Below are 19,156 nucleotides of genomic sequence, written 5' to 3' on the forward strand. Positions count from 1 at the left end.
TCTCAGCGTTCAGTAATTTGGTTTTTGGTGTGTCTGTGGCTGTTTCATGTCTTTGTTTCTCTGGATAATCCAAAAGTAAAGTGTTTCAACAGGGACCTTTGTCTTAAAGTAACGTCACTGTCAATTACTGGCATACTGAACTATCATGTACAATAGTTTTCCAAACACCTGTTGCTGTTGGTGAGATGTTGATCTCACACAGCAGTCTATAATGGGAGCTAGGTACTTTTACTTGACTACTCTTTTGAGGTACTTGAACTTAAGTTTTTTCCATTTTCTGCAGTGTTATACTTTACTCCACAGAGGCACATAGGCAGTTATTTTTATATTTTTACTGAACTACATGTGTCTGACAGCTGTAGTTTGGTACTCTTTGGATTGTTCAGGGTTTTTCCTGAGGACCTTATTTGCTGCACTTACTGAGGTTTTGGCAGTTGTGTAATTGTGGAAATACTCTCTCAAGAAAGTTTGATGTGAATTGGCTAAAAATTACAATATTTTCATTGACTTTCACAGTCATATTTCACTAAGTGTTTAAGAGAACTAGGCACACAGGTGGGATGGGAGGAGGAGGTTCTCAAGGTGTTTGTCAGTTTTGATCACCGGTATTGGATCCATATTTGTAAACAAAACACCAAAAATATTAGAGCCATGCCCTGCCGGGGAGGGTTGGGGTTAAGGGTAGCCCTTGACTCTATTTACCCAAACAGGGTCAGTTTTAAAAGGGGTTAGAGTCAGGTTCAAGCCAAGGTTGAGGTTTGTTTAGAAGCATCATCATCATAATCATCATATTGTATCCCGTAGAGACAGTGGATGTAGTTCCACAGGGCTTGTCCAGAGTGTGCGTGTCCACGCCTTCATGTATGGCCATCCTGTGGTCCAACCACTAAAATGTCATTTAGTTCGTTTTAATGCCTTCTACATTGAGTTTGCATTCATTTGGTTTAGATGTTGCTTAGAATGGCCTGAACTTCAGAAAAGAAGGAAAAATCATTTAACCCTGTTCATTTCTTCTCCTTATTCTAAATAAACTCCTAACAAAACATCTTGGATTCGGTGGAATACACATATTGAAACTAGAAGCACTCGGAGAGCGCATACCTCCGCCAGGGCAGATCAGTGCCCCAGATTTGGATGAAAATTTCAGGAAATGTTGATACTGGCACAAGGAACAAATGATTAAATTTAGGTGGTGATCGGGGGGGGGGGGGGGGGCACTGATCTGCCTTGGCGGAGGTCTGCACTCTCTTTTCTAGAAAAGCACTCGTAGAAACGGTTCAGATGAGCTCAACCTCATGAATGCAGAGGTAAAATGAATCCAAAACATCCTTATTCTAGTAAAACACTGGCATTACTGCACTATGATCAGTGACACTTCAATAAGAGTTTGACTGCATAACTTTTCCAGTAGTTTACAGTGTGCATCAATCATTTTACTTTAGTAAAGGTCCTAAATATGTCTTGTAATCTCTTCTACTGCTGCTAAAAGCATGCGAGAAACCAGCAGGAAAGTTGCCTTGTGTCTAGGTAAATTAATCTAACTACTTTAGGGTTAGTTATTTGCTTGTTCATACTGTGCAGCTCTGAATCCTTTGGCCCATTTTGTTATGGGGGGGGGGGGTCCCATCCTCCCTGCAGACTCCCTTGTAGGTTAATCACTGGCTCTCCAGGGTCCAGATGGCTTAGCCAGGGACACATTATTAATTACCACGCTCTGATTTCACACCCTGGGCATCAACGAGGACAGAACACTCCCTGCCTGGTAGTGACTTCTCTTTAGATGGTGTTAAAAAAGGCCAATATAATCAGGTGTGCGCACCTGGGGAGAGGGAAAAGCGAAGCAATGGGGATGGGGGTCGGTGCACTTTTTACAATTCACTATTTTAGTCACCAGGATGTGTCCCACGGTGCTTAATCACCCTTTAAGTCAACGATGCTCAGAGATGAGCAGCAGCTATAATCACATCTGTAACAAGAACTGCCTGGTCGTGAACCCCCCCCCCCCCAATACACACACACACACACACACACACACCCACACACACACACACAGACACACATACACCACCACCCACCCCACAGAAAACCCACAGGAAGGGCTTCAAACACATCTAAATGGCAGCGGAAGAACTGCAAAGGCAGTTTCAGATTGATCTGCCGGTGTTTGCAGCAGGATGGAGTATATCGAGGGTGGGGGTGTTGGGGGGGTCCTGTAGAGTCCCAGCACTGAACACCTGTCCATCACTGGGGGGGGGGCAGAGGGATGGAGAGAAGTGCAACAGTCACATCAGTGAATGCAGAATCAGAATAGTTGAGTTCTGGATCAGAGATGACTCAATCAATAATAATAATAATACTGCACACCTTTATTTAAGATTCACCAAAAGGCAAGAATCTTGGTTCAAAGATGAAGCCAATGTGGAAGTATGTCAAAGGCTGAATCCCAATTCACCCCTTGGCCCCTCCCCCTTACCCCTACCCCTCCGTTTTGTGCGTACACATGAAAGGGTAGTGTTGTCCCGATTCTCAATTAGATGGAGGGGAACGGCCTTACCACACTAAAAACGGAGGGGTAGGAGAAATTTCCCATAATTCTGGCCGAATCATCGGCAAGATGGAAGTAAAATAAGCAAAAGAAGTGCAGCAGTGTGATGAAAGAAACACACAAATGTATGTTTTTTCTTCGTAAACAACTTAATCATTTGGTCAACCGTTAAATGCCATTTCAATGTGTTATAGATCGCATTTCTGCGATTTATAGTTGATAGCCACAAAAAGATTCCCAAAGCCCATGGAACTGAGACGGTTACAGCTGCTGACAGCATGGGGAATACTTTTGGAAACAAAGTTTTTACTTCTGTTTATAGCGGCGTTGATGACTGATGATGATTTAACAGGTCGCGAAGGGTAGTCCCATTTCATAGGAGAATGTTTCAACCCCTACCCCTTGCAGCTCTGTTTCAAGGGGTAGTGTCAGGTGCAAGGGCCAAGGGGCAGGGGTAAGGGGGAGAGCCAAGGGGTGAATTGGGATTGGGCCAAAGTTAGAATATTGGCTCCCATAGACTTACACTGCACTTCTCTCTGAAAATACGAAGTCAATAATTTTTTTTCCAGGATTCATTCCAGTCTCTTCCATTTTATTTGCGGTCTCTGGGTCCACCTTTAAAAATTTCCTCTGTTAGTTGGATCTCAGATTGAAAAGAAGTTTGATATCGTCCACGTTGGACAGTTTTTTTTCTTGGCAGACAACTTAACTGTAGTTGTGGTTAATAGTTCCACTAACTGGACTGTTAAATGAGTTGGAGTTTACAGTTCTGCTGAGTCAGTAGCAGAACAATAGCATTAGCTCACTTCTGACCCCTCAGGCTCCACCCATTTTATCTAAATATGGTCACTTCCAGCTCCAAAATGATGCAATGACCAAACTGTAACCTACAGGCCAAAAACTGAAGTTCAGTACCAATGGACGATGTCATGTGTTACGGGTCCCAGGTATGGTACCACAATAACAAAATACAAATCTGTGAAATAGAGATATAGTTGAGCAGCAATCAAGACACGGAGCATTCAGTTCTTCATCCAGATTGAGTCTGTATTCAAACATCAAAATAAAATATGCAATTCAAAATATGACTTTTAGTATCTCTGTCTCAGTTCTTAATAACTGTGAAATAAGTGCAATAAATGTCCATAAGTCCTTTCAGTCCATTTTCTTTTCACAGAACACATTCACATTAATAACATCACATTTTCACTATACTATACATGGTATTACATTTTATATAAATGAATCTGAGCTACTATAATGATATAGTGCAAATCACAGTAGTACTCGACTGTATTTAGAGCAGCAACATCTTATCTGCGATGATTCTGGACATACACACTTAACATAAATTGTTCACTGACAGAGAAATACAAAACCCTTTTAATATAGAACCATTTACTATACCTAAATCTTAAAGAAAATAAATTTACTCCTTTTGACTTCATATTTCACACTAACACTCCTCAAAAATGAGCTAAACTTACCATTTTATTATCTATAACACACTTAACCCATTACAAGTTCTGCTGTAGGATGTATTACATGTGTGAGAGCCGAAATAATAATCAGTACGGAGTACATAAACATTAGTGACATGCCTGCGAGACCTGACAGAGGGAAAAACAACCCATACACCCGCGATGCGGCGTGTTCCCGCCACTAAGAGAGCGGCGCTACTTTGAAGTTTTTAAAGTTCACAAAAGTACTTAAATCAACACTGAAACACTTTCATAACTTCTGTCCACATGCAGTAAGGCTTTAAACAACCACGACTGGTTATTTTTACCGACTACTAACCTGTGAAATAGAGATAAAGTTGAGCAGCAATCAAGACACGGAGCATTCAGTTCTTCATCCAGATTGAGTCTGGTACGTGGGCGGAAGTTCCCACCTGAAACTACCTGGAGTGCAACCGCTCCCGTGACAAAGGTTCCACCTGGATGCTGCTTACATTTATCATGTTTTTTCCATAATATACATGAAATATAAAATGACATAGCTGTCAACTAATTTTTCAGAGCATTATTAACTCCTGTAAACAAAGGAACTATTTTCCAGCTGCCTAAATTAAATACTATACAAAAATGGTCGCACTATTTTTGGCATGTCACACATGGTTCCTTTGTCCAATATTTGTGCACATCTATGAGCTAGAACAACACATTTGGATTTGTGTCCTTCATTATTGTCACCAGAAAATACATAACCAGCTGCACTTGAACAAGATATGAAATATTTCAACACTAATATCTGTTCTTTATACTCCTTACATTTTCAAAATAGGCTCATTACTTTAATTATAATACATTTGAGAGGAATCTGTTGTTTTTATTTTGCACCATTGTACAATTTTCAGATTAACTTTGAAAAACTGAATGAAAAAGATTATACAAGATAAAAAGTACATTAAAGATAAAGCAAAAATTAAAACAATGGATGAAATATAATGAAAACATGTAAAGATATTACAAAACTAATCAGATGGTACTGGTACACAAGGATAAGATGACAATATTCTTTTTTTAAAGATGGAATGACAGCTGTTATAAAGTCTTTCAAAGGCCCAATTTTGTACTTTCACCATTGGTACTTTATCTGTAGTTCTTTTGGAATAAAGAAAAGGTGGACTCTGTTAAAGATGCTTCACTGGCCTCATAGTAGAGAACAATAACAGCAAAGCATTATATATAATATAAAAAAATTATATATAGTATAAAAAAGTAAAAGCTTGCGGTTTCTGCTTTATCACTCTTTCTCTGCTGCTGCTCTGCAACATTAATACAATGACACAAGCAGTTCACACGGAAGTCAAATGAAGCAGCAATGCCCTTCTTTCCTTATTCAAAGACGTCAGTTCTCAATCAGCATGAAAACAGTGACATATATTAGAGCTGCAATGACAAAAATGCACTCAATTATGAAAACGTTAATTACTTTATTGCTTGTTTTGAGTAAACCCTGCAGTATAGTTCTGCATTTGCATCTCAGCTACAATGTACACAACAGATGACTGTCAGTGTTCCACAGATGAATGTGAGTGTGGATGCAGTGATGAGCCGGATGTCTTATGTCCTGAACAAATAAAAAACACTCATGACGCGATCACAAGTTACAGGTCACATGATGCATAATGTTTGTGCACATGAGCTCATCTTTCGTTAGGCAAACGAATGTCAATAACTGGAGGCAGAGTGTTTTCCATGTCAGGACTCCTGGATTCCTTTCACTCTTATGTTCAGACGTAGATGAATCGACGTAGGATTGCGTGAGTAACCTGTCAAATATTACTGATGGAAGGTTATGCATCTGGGGCTGGCTCTAATTTAGACCTTTTTGAAGCCACCAAATGCGTGGAACTGTCAGATGCCAAGATGGATCAGTCAAATTCTACATGGAACAAAATGTGTTTAGGGTTCATGGTATTACACATGGAGTTATTACTGAGAACTGTTGAATTTTTCATCTTAAACAAATGCAGTCCTGTCTGTAGCCAAAGACTGTAGAAACAGGGAGGATTTTTTCCATCATGTTTCAGTCCAGTTTCAGAGTAGCTCTGTTGATGTGTCAACACTTCACTGACTTCTGTAGTTTACATGTGTTGTTTGACAGAAGCAAAGTAACTACAGAAAAAGACAACTGAGGTTTTAATAAGAATTAGGTTTATGTGGCAGAAATGAAGCTGTTTGGCTGCTTTATCCAGTTGTAAAAGCACAATATATCAGTGTTTATTTATTTCAGTGTAATTTCTTTGCTCCATCTACCTGTGTCCCGTTGCTGTTTTAATACTAGATTATTTTCCAGGTCACACTTAGAAACGAAAACTAGCACACAGTGAGACATTTGTTGAATTTGACAAAAAAAAGCACAGTGGGATTAAAATTAACTACTCCACCTTTGATCACGTGTTTTAGTTTTTTTTTTATTAAATACCACAATATATATTTTTAGCTGCTTTTTTGCCTATATTTCATTATTATCAGTTCTATTTGCTTAAAGTAGCTCAACATGAAATGTATAATCTAGTTGAAAAACATTCTATCACATTGTTCCTCAAAGAAAATGGTCTTTTTACGCACACAAATTCTGCTATAGTTCCTTGAGCTGTAAGTAATTATTATTTTGTAGTATTGATCATTTTGATGATTAACTCATTGTTTTTCTATAAAATCACAGAATCAATGGACTAGCAGGCAGTGACTGAATGGAATTAATATCACTTACTCCACCTTTAACTATTCTTTACATATATATATATATATATATATATATATATATATATATATATATATACAGGGATTGGACAAAATAATGGAAACACCTTCTATGATGCCACAATGTTAGGTGTTTCCATTATTTTGTCCAACCCCTGTATAAATAAATAAATAAATAAATAAATAAATAAATATATGTGTATGTATATATATATATATATATATATATATATATATATATATATATATATATATATATATATATATATATATATATATGGGTGACACGGTGGTGCAGTGGTTAGTACTCGTGCCTCACAGCAAGAAGGCCCTGGGTTCAATTCCAACACCAGTTGACGGGGGGTGGGACCTTTCTGTGTGGAGTTTGCATGTTCTCCCCGTGTCTGCGTGGGTTCTCTCCAGGTACTCCGGCTTCCTCCCACCATCCAACGACATGCACTGATAGGTTAATTGGCTAAACTAAATTGCCCATAGGTGTGAATGTGAGAGTGATTGTTTGTCTCTATATGTTCAGCCCTGTGATGAACTGGCGAAATGTCCAGGGTGAACCCCACCTTCACCCGTAAGTAGCTGGGATAGGCTCCAAGTGACCCCTGTGACCCTAGTGGGGATAAAGTGGGTTCAGAAAATGAATGAATGAATGAATATATATATATTTGGGGCGGCCATGGCTCAGGTGGTAGAGCGGGTCGTCTAATTACCAAAGGGTTGGCGGTTCGAATCCCACTCTATCCTAGTTAGTCCGTTTTGTCCTTGGGAAAGACACTTCACCCTCCTTGCCTCCAGTGCCACTCACACTGGTGTATGAATGTTTGGTGGTGTTTGGAGGGGTCGTAGGTGCAAATTGGCAGCCACGCTTCTGTCAGTCTGCCCCAGGACAGCTGTGGCTACAAATGTAGTTTACCACCACCAGAGGGAGAATGTGAGAGCGAATGAATAATGGATTAATAATGTAAAGCGCTTTGGGTGTCTAGAAAAGCGCTATATAAAATCCAATCCATTATTATACACATATATACACACACACACACATACACATATATACACACACACATAAACAGCTGGTTTTTGTTGCCTTCACATCAGTGTAATGTGTATAAATTGCCTTTTTTTATTCATCCTATGATGAATGATGAAAAAATTAAGCAAGAAATGGCCACATTAGAGAAGCTGTAACTCAGTAGAATGACATCATTAATGACTCATCTGAGAATAAAATAAACCCTAAACTAATGTTTCACCTCTATTTATTAATACCTTGTGTTCCTTATAAGGGAAGTGTCATGAGGTGAAAGTTAGATTTTCATTTCCCAAGGTCTGATTGTGTCAAAACTCTGGTCATGTGCAGACAATCGAGCCGTTTACTCCAGCTGATGTCTTTGGAATGACTGCTCTAATAAAGCCAATTGTACATTGTGTTCATCACAGTGTAACAGTGCAGATGAATGACAATACAGATGAATGCTCCAGAGAACCAGGAGTAGTGACGGTGCACCGCAGTCACAGTGCCTGCTCTGGAGTTGGGAGACTCAGCAGTAGTTTTGAGGTTTTCTTAATGGACGCATCACTGTAAAGTTGCCATGATTTACAACGGCTGGAATCCCTTTCCTCTGCAGATCTGCTCACGCAGAGTAATTGGCCCGTTTATCAGAAGCAGCAGAAAACTGAACTGCAGAGTCACAGATGCATTAAGAATGAATCTGCTTGAGCAGAGAAGCAAGGGCAAAGACAGACTATAAGAGCCAGAGTCACAGAGAAACCATACATTCATCTGTGCCTACCGTTCTCCCTCTTTGCGTCTTTCTGCATTCATTCATTATTTTCCACCTGAGTGAAGACCAGAGGAGTGATCAGAAGATGGACTGCCATTTATCTGCTGTGGATGGATGAAAGCATACAATTCTCACTTCTCTTCTTCTTCCTCTCTTTGTAGACACAAAGTGCTGATTAAACTGCAGGAGCGAGTGTGGAGGAGTGAGTAATCAAGGTGAGTCCAGACCAGAGCGAGGAGGCGCTGAAGCCTAACATGCAAACATGAACCAGACATCCCAGACCTGAGACCTCACCCTAACCCTAACCTTAACCTTAACCCTAACCCTAACTCTAACTCTAACCCTAACTTTAACCCTAACCTTAACCCTAACCTTAACCCTAACTTGCAGTAAACAATTCATGTGCTTAAAAACATTACAAAGAAGAAGAAAACAAACTGCCAAATTACTTACAGAAAAGCATGATCTGCAAAAGAGAAATTTAAAAAAAAGCTGCAAAGAGGTTTATATTTGTTTCTCTAAATATCAACTTGATTCCATTCTTTAAAATGGGCTTGTGCTTGTTTTCTGTTGTTCTGACTATTTCTGGATTAAGAATAGATCAGATGAATATGTAAATGGAACTGAATCCAGATCTAGTAATGAACCAATGGAATAGGCACTTTTTTCTTCACTACACACACGTATATAAAGTCAATTGTTTGTGTTCTGAAACTTTCCAGTCCTATATGGTTCCATCCAGTCTGGTTCCATGATAGCACGAGCAAACTGTAAATAAAACCAATTAGTAGTAATTGAGAGTCATAAGTGCATTTACCAAAACATGACATGTTCTAAACCATGTCCAGAACAGGCATACATATGAGGAATATAATTTAGTATTGATCAGCCAAATAGGTACATGTATAAGCTACAGTTCTGAAAGAACATGTAAGTTGGGAGTAACACCCACACAGACCACTCCCCCTGCAGGTTTATAAGTCCAGTTTCCCCCACCAGTTATTAGAACTGAAAAAGTCTCTTGGATGAGGGACGAAACGTTTGTAAAAGAGCTAAACCAGTCCAGTTGAACCCAGAAGAACTACCAAGAACAATGATGACCTGGACAAATGAGAACCTACACAGACAGGTCTGAAAGAAGAATGGATATTACACTCTAAAAAAATTTGTTGTATTTATTACTTCACAATGTTTTGTCAAGTAGTTCTGCGAAACTTCGTAAAGTAAATAATAATGAACAACTTTTTGTACAATTTACTTAATAGAGTAAAGTATACTGTAAAAGGGGACATTAAGTAACTTCAACTTGTAAAGGTTACTTAATTTTTATGCATTTAGCCTACATTACACAAATGTGATACAGTTGAGTATAATAAATTAATTCCAGCACTTAAAAGCATGCAAAGATATTAAGGAAAAGTAACTTTATGCCGTTAAGTTCATTTTAACTAACTGAGCTTAGTTTTTCTAATTTAAAATTCCTAATAATAAATAGAAAAAAATCAGAATTCAACTATTTTGTTGAGTTCAACTTCAGTATTGAGAAACAAAAATAAAAAATGTGTTGTAAACACCAACATTTATCAGTTTAACAAGCATAAAAATGTAATTCTACTGAAGTTTCAAATGCAACCTGCAAAACACTGTAGTAGTTAAGGCCCCTGTTTTTAATACACTCTGGAGGATAAACAAAAGGAATCAGTGAAATTGTTTATTGTCATTTTGGACATATTAGTTTCAACCACAGCAGGAGCATATCTGCTGAGCATTTGTCTTAACCTTAAACACCATGAGTTTTAAATCACACAAAAAACAAATCAACGCAGGACGCCTGTAGGTCACGCTGGAGGCAACTGAACGCAGACTGATCAAGAGTTCTTGTATTTATTCCAGCAGTTTGTTTTTTGAGGACTTGGATTTTGTCTGACAGGTGCTTTGGATCAACTTCCATCAGAATCTTTTGTGTGAACTCAAGTGTACTTCAGGTGCAATGGATAGCTCAGGTTCAAGTCATAGACGACGCCAAAAAGGAGAGCATTTTGGAGTTCCTGAAGCACTGCCACTCCACACTCCATCACTGTCCACACAGCACTGAGAAGGAAGACAAAATGGCAGAGTTCAAGTTTTGAAAGCTGCATGGGGTCCAGGGGTGGACTGGGGGAAAAATGTGGTCTGGGAATTTGTACCTGACCGGCCCACTCAAAACCAAAGTTATCTGACCTATCACTCATGAAACTTGAGTAGCATATGTGTTATTACAAAGGTACAAAGGCTAATATGTATTGTGTGAATACTATTAAAGGCCTATGTAACGTTGTAACACAGTAACTATAAGGTAATAGGCTAGTCACCAGAAGATTAGGATCGGCTCTAGGAGAGGGAGGCAGAGACTGAAAGTTTGCTTTTAAATTGGTACCCAACCTGGTCTCACAGAATTTTATGTAAAGACCACGGAGCCCTACGTCAACATCTGTGGTGGTATCACAGAATTGCTGAAAGTTCTGTGATGGGCCCAAAGAAGTGATACCAATGTAAGTACATGATAAGCATCAGCTGTGATCCATGCACAAATCCCCTGATCCAAATATGACTGCGTCGGGATCACTTCTGTGGGCCCATCACAGAATTTTGGCAATACCATCACAGATTTTGAGGTAGGGGTCCATGGTCATTACATGGAATTCTGTGAGACCAGGTTGTTTCTATCACCAGGGAGCAACACGGTGCTCTTTAATGACAGTAAGGAGGTTCTGCTCGCACCACAACCTTAGTCATCGAAATCATGTTTTTGATGCTGAACTTGAAATGGCAGTGATTTCTTTGATTTATCAGGGATGCACAGCAATATGAAGCTACACCTGTAAGCCTCTTACTACACAAATGGTGTTTTTGAATTCAGCACTAGAACTAATCTAGTTTATGACAAGATACTTAACATCCATTGGAATACGTGCTGGAGAAACAACACCAAACAAAACATTAAAAGCTGTTTTTTTCAGTGTTTAATTCTAAGTTTAAGGTTTTTCTGATTTTGTTTAAAAAAGGAGAAAAAAAACAGCCAGAAATTTAGTTTTTCTGATTTTATTTTGAAATGGAATAACAAATGAACATGGATTGCTTGTATCCTGTTGTTCTTCTTAAAATTGAAAAAACAAAAATGGGAATGCTGTTTAACTGACTTCAGGTGCTGTGGAAAATGGAAAATTGGAATTGAGCAAAATATTGTTCTTTTTCCTTTCCCATTTTACCCTAGGCAGGTCTTTTTTAATGACCCAGAGAACGTTGTTTTCCCAAGTTTTCCCACAAGACCCACAAAACCAAAGAAGACATTTGTAGTTAAGATTTGTTAGGTGCAAGAAGATGTGTTAAACTGAACTTCCTCCTAAAAATACTGAGTCCACAGTTTTCTCCAGGACTTATTTTGGTCTCTTTGATTTTATCAGGATCCTCTTTATGTGTCAGGGTTCTTCCTTATTGCTCCATCAGTACTATTTTACTGCCAACGGCCTCTGACACCTGCTGTGTTGGCATTGATTGACAGCTCAGCTGCTGAGTCTGACTTTCTGAACTTCTTTTATTAAATAAAACTTTTTTTTTCCTGACATACAGCTCAGAGTTATTTCCTCTGATGCTCCTGTAACTCCACCCTTTTATCCAAATATGGTCACTTCTGGCTCCAAAGCGACAACAGGCTAAATCTGTACTTGCACATACAAATAGTGAATGTTATAATTACCCCGCCCCCTGGAGGGGAGGCAGGGGGTATTGTTTTTGGTTCGATTTGTTTCTTTTTGATTGTTTGTTTGTTTGTCTGTCAACACTTTAGCAGCAAAACTACTGGTTAAATTCATACCAAATTGGGTGTATAGATTGCCGGTGACCCAGGATAGATGTGATTACATTTTTAGTAGGGTAGGTCAAAGTCCAAATTTTTTATAAATTTTTTCACACACCCCCCCTCCATTTACTTATAATGGCCAAAGTTTGTCTATGCTGTCTATATCTATGTTGACATCAGCATATGATGACATCAGCTCCAAAATAAGCTACAATACGTGTGAGGGGCGGGGTTTGTTGTGCCTGGCACCACTTGTTTGTTCTTGTTTTCCTTTGTTTTTATTCTTAGTTTTCATTACATCTGTCATTACACACAGTATGGAAATGCTCCATTGTCTTAACAGTATTTTACATTTTAGCTACTGAATCCGTCTTTCTCCAAATATCTGGCCTTATCAGAACACTAAATGGGCAGCATATCAAAACAGATGTAAATATTGTACAATATAGGAAAACATATTGTAATCATAAGGACCAGTCCCAAGCTGACGCTGCATTCCAGGCCATTTTTGGAGCCTGTAAGTCACAACTTCAAACCACGACTCACAACTTTGTAACATTCCAGGCAAGTCATGCCAAACTGCCTGAGCGCAAGGAATTGTGGGTGTTAGATGTAATCAAACCAGCATGGTGGACCATACGTTATGCTCATTTACAATCATTTCTATCGCCAAAGTTGTTTGCTCTTTGTTTATTTGAGGGAAACAGAGAGGCAAGAGAAGCTGTTCTACCTTTTATGTTATGATATTTGTATATTTGTATAGATGAGTTTCAATGTTTACTAACAACAGCGATGCGCGTGCAACTTGGAGGCAAAAACAGGAGTAGCAGCTATCAGCCAGCTCACATCAGCCGTCTACACCTCGTGAACGAGCCGATATGTTAGCTCTAAAATGGTCCGTTAACTGTCTCTGTCCAAAAGCCGATCCCATCTTCTCTTTCACGGTCGCAAAATTTAACTTGACCGCATCGAGAAGACTGTCCCATTGTAGAAAAGCAGACTTGCAAAGACGGGTGGGGAGCAGAGGTTGCGCTAGACATTTTTATTGTCTGTCATTTTGACAGACAGGGTCGTAAAAATTCCGTCATATTATTATCCGTCATTTCAAATTTTTATTTTTTAATGATAATGACATATATTTAGTAGTATTTAATGTTCAAAAATATCTCAATGATGTAGCAACTGTAGTTGCTGCTGGCTGATAAACCAACGTGATATCACGACTCACATAATTATTTACGCCACTTTTAATTGGTGTGTTATCTGTAGACATTCTAAGCTTTCCTTGTGTTTGTTCTCGCAGTGTCAGATACCATGCACTGAGGGTTCGGGTTCAGGTTATGTGAACCAGAGATCTGGGCACAAATTGACATGCCATCAAATAACACATGAAAGGTAGAAAATGCGTACATATAGCACACCAAATGCCATCAGAACTGGCGTATAACTTACTTGTCCGTCATCTTTCACTGCATCAGTCCCTCTTTTTTCACCATGTTTATCAGTGCCATCACATTTACTGGGCTTTTAAAAAACTAAGGAGACTCGGCTGTCTGCACATTTTGCGCTAGCAAAGTAGCATCTAATTTTGGCTAAAGTCAGCAAAACAACGATTAGCCTCAGTATTTTAATCTGCCAAAATGATGGACGGCCTTCAGAATTTTCCGTCTTTTAAAAAAAAATCTGTCAATGACGGAATATTTTCGGTTAACGCAACCTCTGTATGGTACATCTCCAGTACTTACAGATCTGAAGTGTGCACTGCACAGACCAGCATTCTGAATTTCCTCCTCAGACCAGTTCTCCTGTCTTAATGCCTGCAACCATAACTTTTGCCAATTTTTCTGGAAGAGATGTTTACCAGCAGGCTTCTGTAGAAGTTTAAATCCCTCTGTGTGTTCTTTCTGTTCTGACAACCCACGGCACAGTAAGACGACGGCATTATTTACACTGGCAGTCAGTTTGCTATGAACTCGGCGTGCTTTCTGCCTCCAAGGTGCGCGAGCAGCATACATCCTACGTCATCATGACACTGATCTATATGTATTTGGTATTAATTTATTCTTGCATTCAATGGACTGAAAACTGGCTAACGCTAGAACAGCTGCTGCTTATGCAGAACATTTGCAGATAAATAATGTCAGAGCAATACCTTGTTTTAATAAACAATTTGCATAAACACCGCATCATGGGGGCTGCCATTGCTACATGACGTCAGAACTCGGAACTAGGAGTACATCAATCTAGTACAAGTTCACGGGTGGGAAGTCACGGGTTTGACTGACATTCCAGTGCCTTATCACCGATAGAAGGTTGGAAAAACACGAGTTATGGGTTGCCTGGAACGCAGCATTAATCACATCTTGTCATATCAGTCCCCGGACTTCTGCCTGTTTTGTCTGTCATTTCCTGTTTTATTTTGTTAAGTTCTCCTCTTGTGTCATGTCTGGTGTATTTGCTTCCCTTCCCTGATTGTTTCACCTGTTGCTGATTACCTGTCCCCGCCCTGATTTGTTCCACCTGTGTCTCATTGTCTTCCCTCCCTCTTGTGTATATAAGCCCTGTGTTTCTGTGTGTTGGTTGCCAGTTCGTGTTCGCCTTGTGTGTCTACTTACCAGCGTTTCTTCGGATCCTGTTTGTCTGCCTGCCTGTCTGTTTCTGACCCGGATTGTTTCCTCGACACCAGAGTTTTTGCCTGACCCCTGTCTGTGCTTCTGCCTCAGTATCCATTCCCGTGTTCGACCTTTTTGCCTGGATTAACGTCAGGTTCCCCTCATGTGCTCCCGACCCGGGCTGTGGGCTTTCTCATTTGGGTTCGGACGTCGTGATGAATCCACGAAGCAGTTTCACTGAGGACTCACCCATAACCCTTTTGTGTGAACTGTATTTCCTGTCTGTGTTTAATAAACACAATTATGTTGTATTTTTGTCTGCGGGTCGTGCATTTGGGTTCAGACCTCATACTTCCAGTCTTAACACATCTGTTTTTTTTCATGGTTTTTGTTTTTTTCCACTTCAGATCCAGAAAGAGTTAAGGAGCTGTGAACCTTCAATATAGATTCTCTATATTTTAATATATATGTAGATCAGGCTGACTGTCTTCATTTGGAACCCTGAGCTGTTGCATCACATGTTGCATCAAAGACCATCTCTCCATCACTATATTGATGCTCATAGTTCATGTGAGTCCATTGGACATGCTGTGGACCCGTAGACTAGACGATAAGTTTGTGGAATTAAGTCTAAAAAACAGTCTCTCCTGAATAGGAGTATTTATTTCTGTATATGGTGATGTGACATCAGTTTATGTGTTTTAAATATAGTGTTGGACAAAGCGCTGTCCACCCCTCCCCCAACTGTCATGGGCTGCCTAGCAACTGACACCATAAATAATACGCCTGTGTGTGGTTTATGTGTTCACAGCCATGTAATAATACACAGCGTAACTGTTCACACCACTCCTTCTGTATGATGGTGCTTGTCTTCTTCATTGGTACTCAAGTGTTTGGGATGTTATGTGTTTTCATCACAGAGGCACAACACACACAGACCTGACCAACCACGGCCATGGCCAGCAATAACACAGCGAGCATCGCACAGGCCAGGAAGCTGGTGGAGCAGCTGAAGATGGAGGCCAACATCGACAGGATAAAGGTGAGCACACAAATGAGGAGGAAGGTTCCACTGGGCTTCAGGGTCACCTTGGTTTTAGAATGTTGGATCAGATGTCTTTCAAAGGTTCAGTGTTTGAATATAGTTAAATAATTAATAATTTAATTTATCTTTGGCCTCCTATGTCTACGTGGGTTATCCCCCCTCTCCACCCACCGCCCTCAGACATGCACCTTATTGGTTTAACTGTTCAGTCTGAATCACCCTGGGATGAACTGGTGACACGTCCAGAGTTGACTCAGACCATCTAAACCGGAACCAACTAAACATAGACCAAGTCATTGCCCAGACCATCTAAACCAAGATGAAGCCAAGACCAAGACCATCTACACTGAGATCATCTAAACCAAGACCAAGTTAGAACTGAGACCACCTAAACTGAGACCAAGTTAAAACCAAGACCATCTAAACTGAGACCAAGTTAGAGCCAAGACCATCTAAACCGAGACCAAGTCAGGGCCCAGACCAAGATGAAGCCAAGACCAAGACCATCTAAACTGAGATCACCTAAAGCAAGACCAAGTTAGTACTGAGACCATCTAAATAGAGCCCACATTAGAATCGACCCTGTGATGAACTGGCGACATCTCCAGAGTGGACCTTGCCTTCGCCCATAGGCAGCTGGAATAGGCTCCAGCACCCCCGTGACCCTCTCGAGGATAAAGCGGTTCAGAAAATGGATGGATGGATTACATAAGCTTGGCAAATATGCAAACAAACTAAATGTTGTCCAATGACATTTTAGACTGTGGGTCTGTTTTGGATCAGCTGTGTATGTAGTCACATTATAGTGGAACTATTTTGTGTGGTGGATGACCAAAGGGGGGCGGTCTCCCATCAGAGCATGGGTAATATAATAGATGAAGCTTTACTGAGTAATAAACTCATTTTTCCTTTGCAGGTATCAAAAGCAGCAGCAGACCTAATGTCCTACTGCGATGCCCACGCCAAAGAGGACCCCCTGTTATCGCCGGTCCCAGCATCAGAGAACCCATTCAGGGAGAAGAAGTTCTTCTGTGCCATCCTGTAAATGCTGCACGGCCCCTCAGCGTCTGCTCAGGGCGCCGACTTTGAACGATGATGTTCAAACATACATAGAAATCTTCTAGTAGGAGGGGGATGCGATTACTGCCCTCTGTGTCCAACGGCACCATTAAAAGTGTCCACTATAAAACCTCGTGTACACATTGAAAAGGGGTTGGCATTGTGTTTGGAGGGGTGTGTGCAGCATGTTGAAGGGGTCTGTGCTTTTAGACATAAAAAGAGATGAGGAGGAGTTTGATGATAACCCAGACGTGATGGACAACCAGTCAATGATGCCAGTCTGCAGGTTGTGATGTGTGTGAAACAAAAACAAACAAAAAAATTGCTAAAAATGAGATTTGAAATATTTTGTGGTTCTTTTGGGACTTCTGTTAAATGGTTAAAAGGGTGGGTCATAGGACAGCAAAGACAAATATGCCTTCCATTAGACTCCACCTGATTATTGGAATGTTTTTTAAGTTGTTTTATTTCCTGTTGATTTTAACTGTACCTTTCACCTAAATATCTTTCTATAACTGTATGTGATTACTGAAGAAGCTCTGTTCAGTTTTTTTTTTAGACCAACAGGTTAGCTACAGCTTTTTTAACGGGATGTTTGAAACATTCAACTTCTGTGATTCTCTTTGCAAATACCTTTCTGAAAACCAGTCTCTGTCTATGAACAGCTATCTGGAAAATGTGATCCAGTTTGTTTCCTTCAGATACAAACCCTCTTTCTACAATTTGTATAAAATGACTAGCGAATAAACTGTGCTGTGCTGTGACTTCTGAAAACTGGTGTTTGTGTCGTTCATAAGTGTGACAAACACACATCTTCTTAACAGATTTGGAAATTATTTTAAACAGCCATCATCTGGGAGCATATATATATATATATATATATATATATATATATATAGTTATTATTAGTAGTAGTAGTAGTAATTTTGTTGTTATTATTACTATCATTATCATTATTATTATTATTACTGTTATTTTTTTATTAGAAGGTTTAAGACATCTACAAGTAAGTAAGTAAAGAAAGTAAAGTAAGTAATGAATAAATCAATAATACAAGACTTTAGAAATGAACATACACTTTTAAACTTAAAAGGTGCTTTTTTTTAATAATCTGAAATAACACAAATGAACATTTACTTCATCAATGTGCCAAAGCTTCTCCATCAAAAGATGGTTTCATCTGCAAAACAAGTGTTTTATAATCTTTAAAAGATGACCCTGCAAACCCATTCCACATTTTCAAAATAGAAATGCAAATGCTTTTCAGACTGATCTAAACATAAAGTTGTTTTTTTTTTTTTTAAATAAACATTTAATCTCAAAACAGATTAAGTATTATCTGCCTCGTTATCTGTCTTTAATCGGTGGATAGCCTTGTAAAATGTTAAATAATCTCCTTACACAATACATACTTCACTTTTCATTGTGGCAGAGGTTGCTCCCTCTGCTGGCAGTTTCTCTGCAACTGTGTGGATAATGCATAATGATATGAAACTGTCATTTAATGTACAAGAGGAAAGAAAACTCAGAATAACATTTAACATTGTATGACTTGTTCATGTATTCTACGGTCTAAAATAACAAGGGCTTAAATAAGACCCAGAGTCATGGGTGTGGTGATGGTGTGTAAACAGACATTTGCAGACTCCACTTAAGAAACAAACTCGGAGGTAAGAATGTACATGCTCGGTTCAAGAGTAACTGACTTATAACAACTATGATTTCTTTTACATGGAATTGTTGTTTCTCAGTTAAAATGTGACGTATGTTTTAGCTGCGAATATAAAATAAATATTTTTTTAAAAATGACTGATAGGACTGTTGTGGGTTGTGATGCTTACTACCATTTAACAGCAATAATAATAATAATAATAATAATAATAATAAGAAGAAGAAGAAGAAGAATAACAACAATAATAATAACAATAATAAATAATTTTATTTATAATGCACTTTTCATTCAGTGAATCTCAGAGTAAAACAGTAGAGGACAGATTCCAAAAACATCAAAACATCAACAATTATAAACCTTTTTAAATAGGTAAGGTTT

The 19,156-nt window shown here is 39.1% G+C and overlaps 1 protein-coding gene across 2 annotated transcripts in view; it reads left to right on the top strand.

Annotated features, from left to right (window-relative positions):
* gng2 (guanine nucleotide binding protein (G protein), gamma 2) overlaps positions 1 to 17,880 on the top strand; it is a 36,579-nt gene extending 18,699 nt beyond the window's left edge. Inside the window, exons 1-4 of one of the 2 annotated variants that reach the window (XM_030126659.1) lie at positions 5,706 to 5,813; positions 8,714 to 8,767; positions 15,923 to 16,044; positions 16,964 to 17,880. In XM_030126659.1, the coding sequence (XP_029982519.1) occupies positions 15,958 to 16,044; positions 16,964 to 17,092 (216 nt within the window). In that variant the 5' untranslated portion in view covers positions 5,706 to 5,813; positions 8,714 to 8,767; positions 15,923 to 15,957 and the 3' untranslated portion in view covers positions 17,093 to 17,880. Of the gene's footprint in view, positions 1 to 5,705; positions 5,814 to 8,713; positions 8,768 to 15,922; positions 16,045 to 16,963 lie in introns of those variants that run through there. The other variant, XM_030126658.1, reaches the window with a different exon arrangement.
* Positions 17,881 to 19,156: the final 1,276 nt, after the last annotated feature.

This window comes from Sphaeramia orbicularis, chromosome 22 (assembly GCF_902148855.1).
Source record: "Sphaeramia orbicularis chromosome 22, fSphaOr1.1, whole genome shotgun sequence".
NCBI classification, from domain to species: Eukaryota; Metazoa; Chordata; class Actinopteri; order Kurtiformes; family Apogonidae; genus Sphaeramia; species Sphaeramia orbicularis.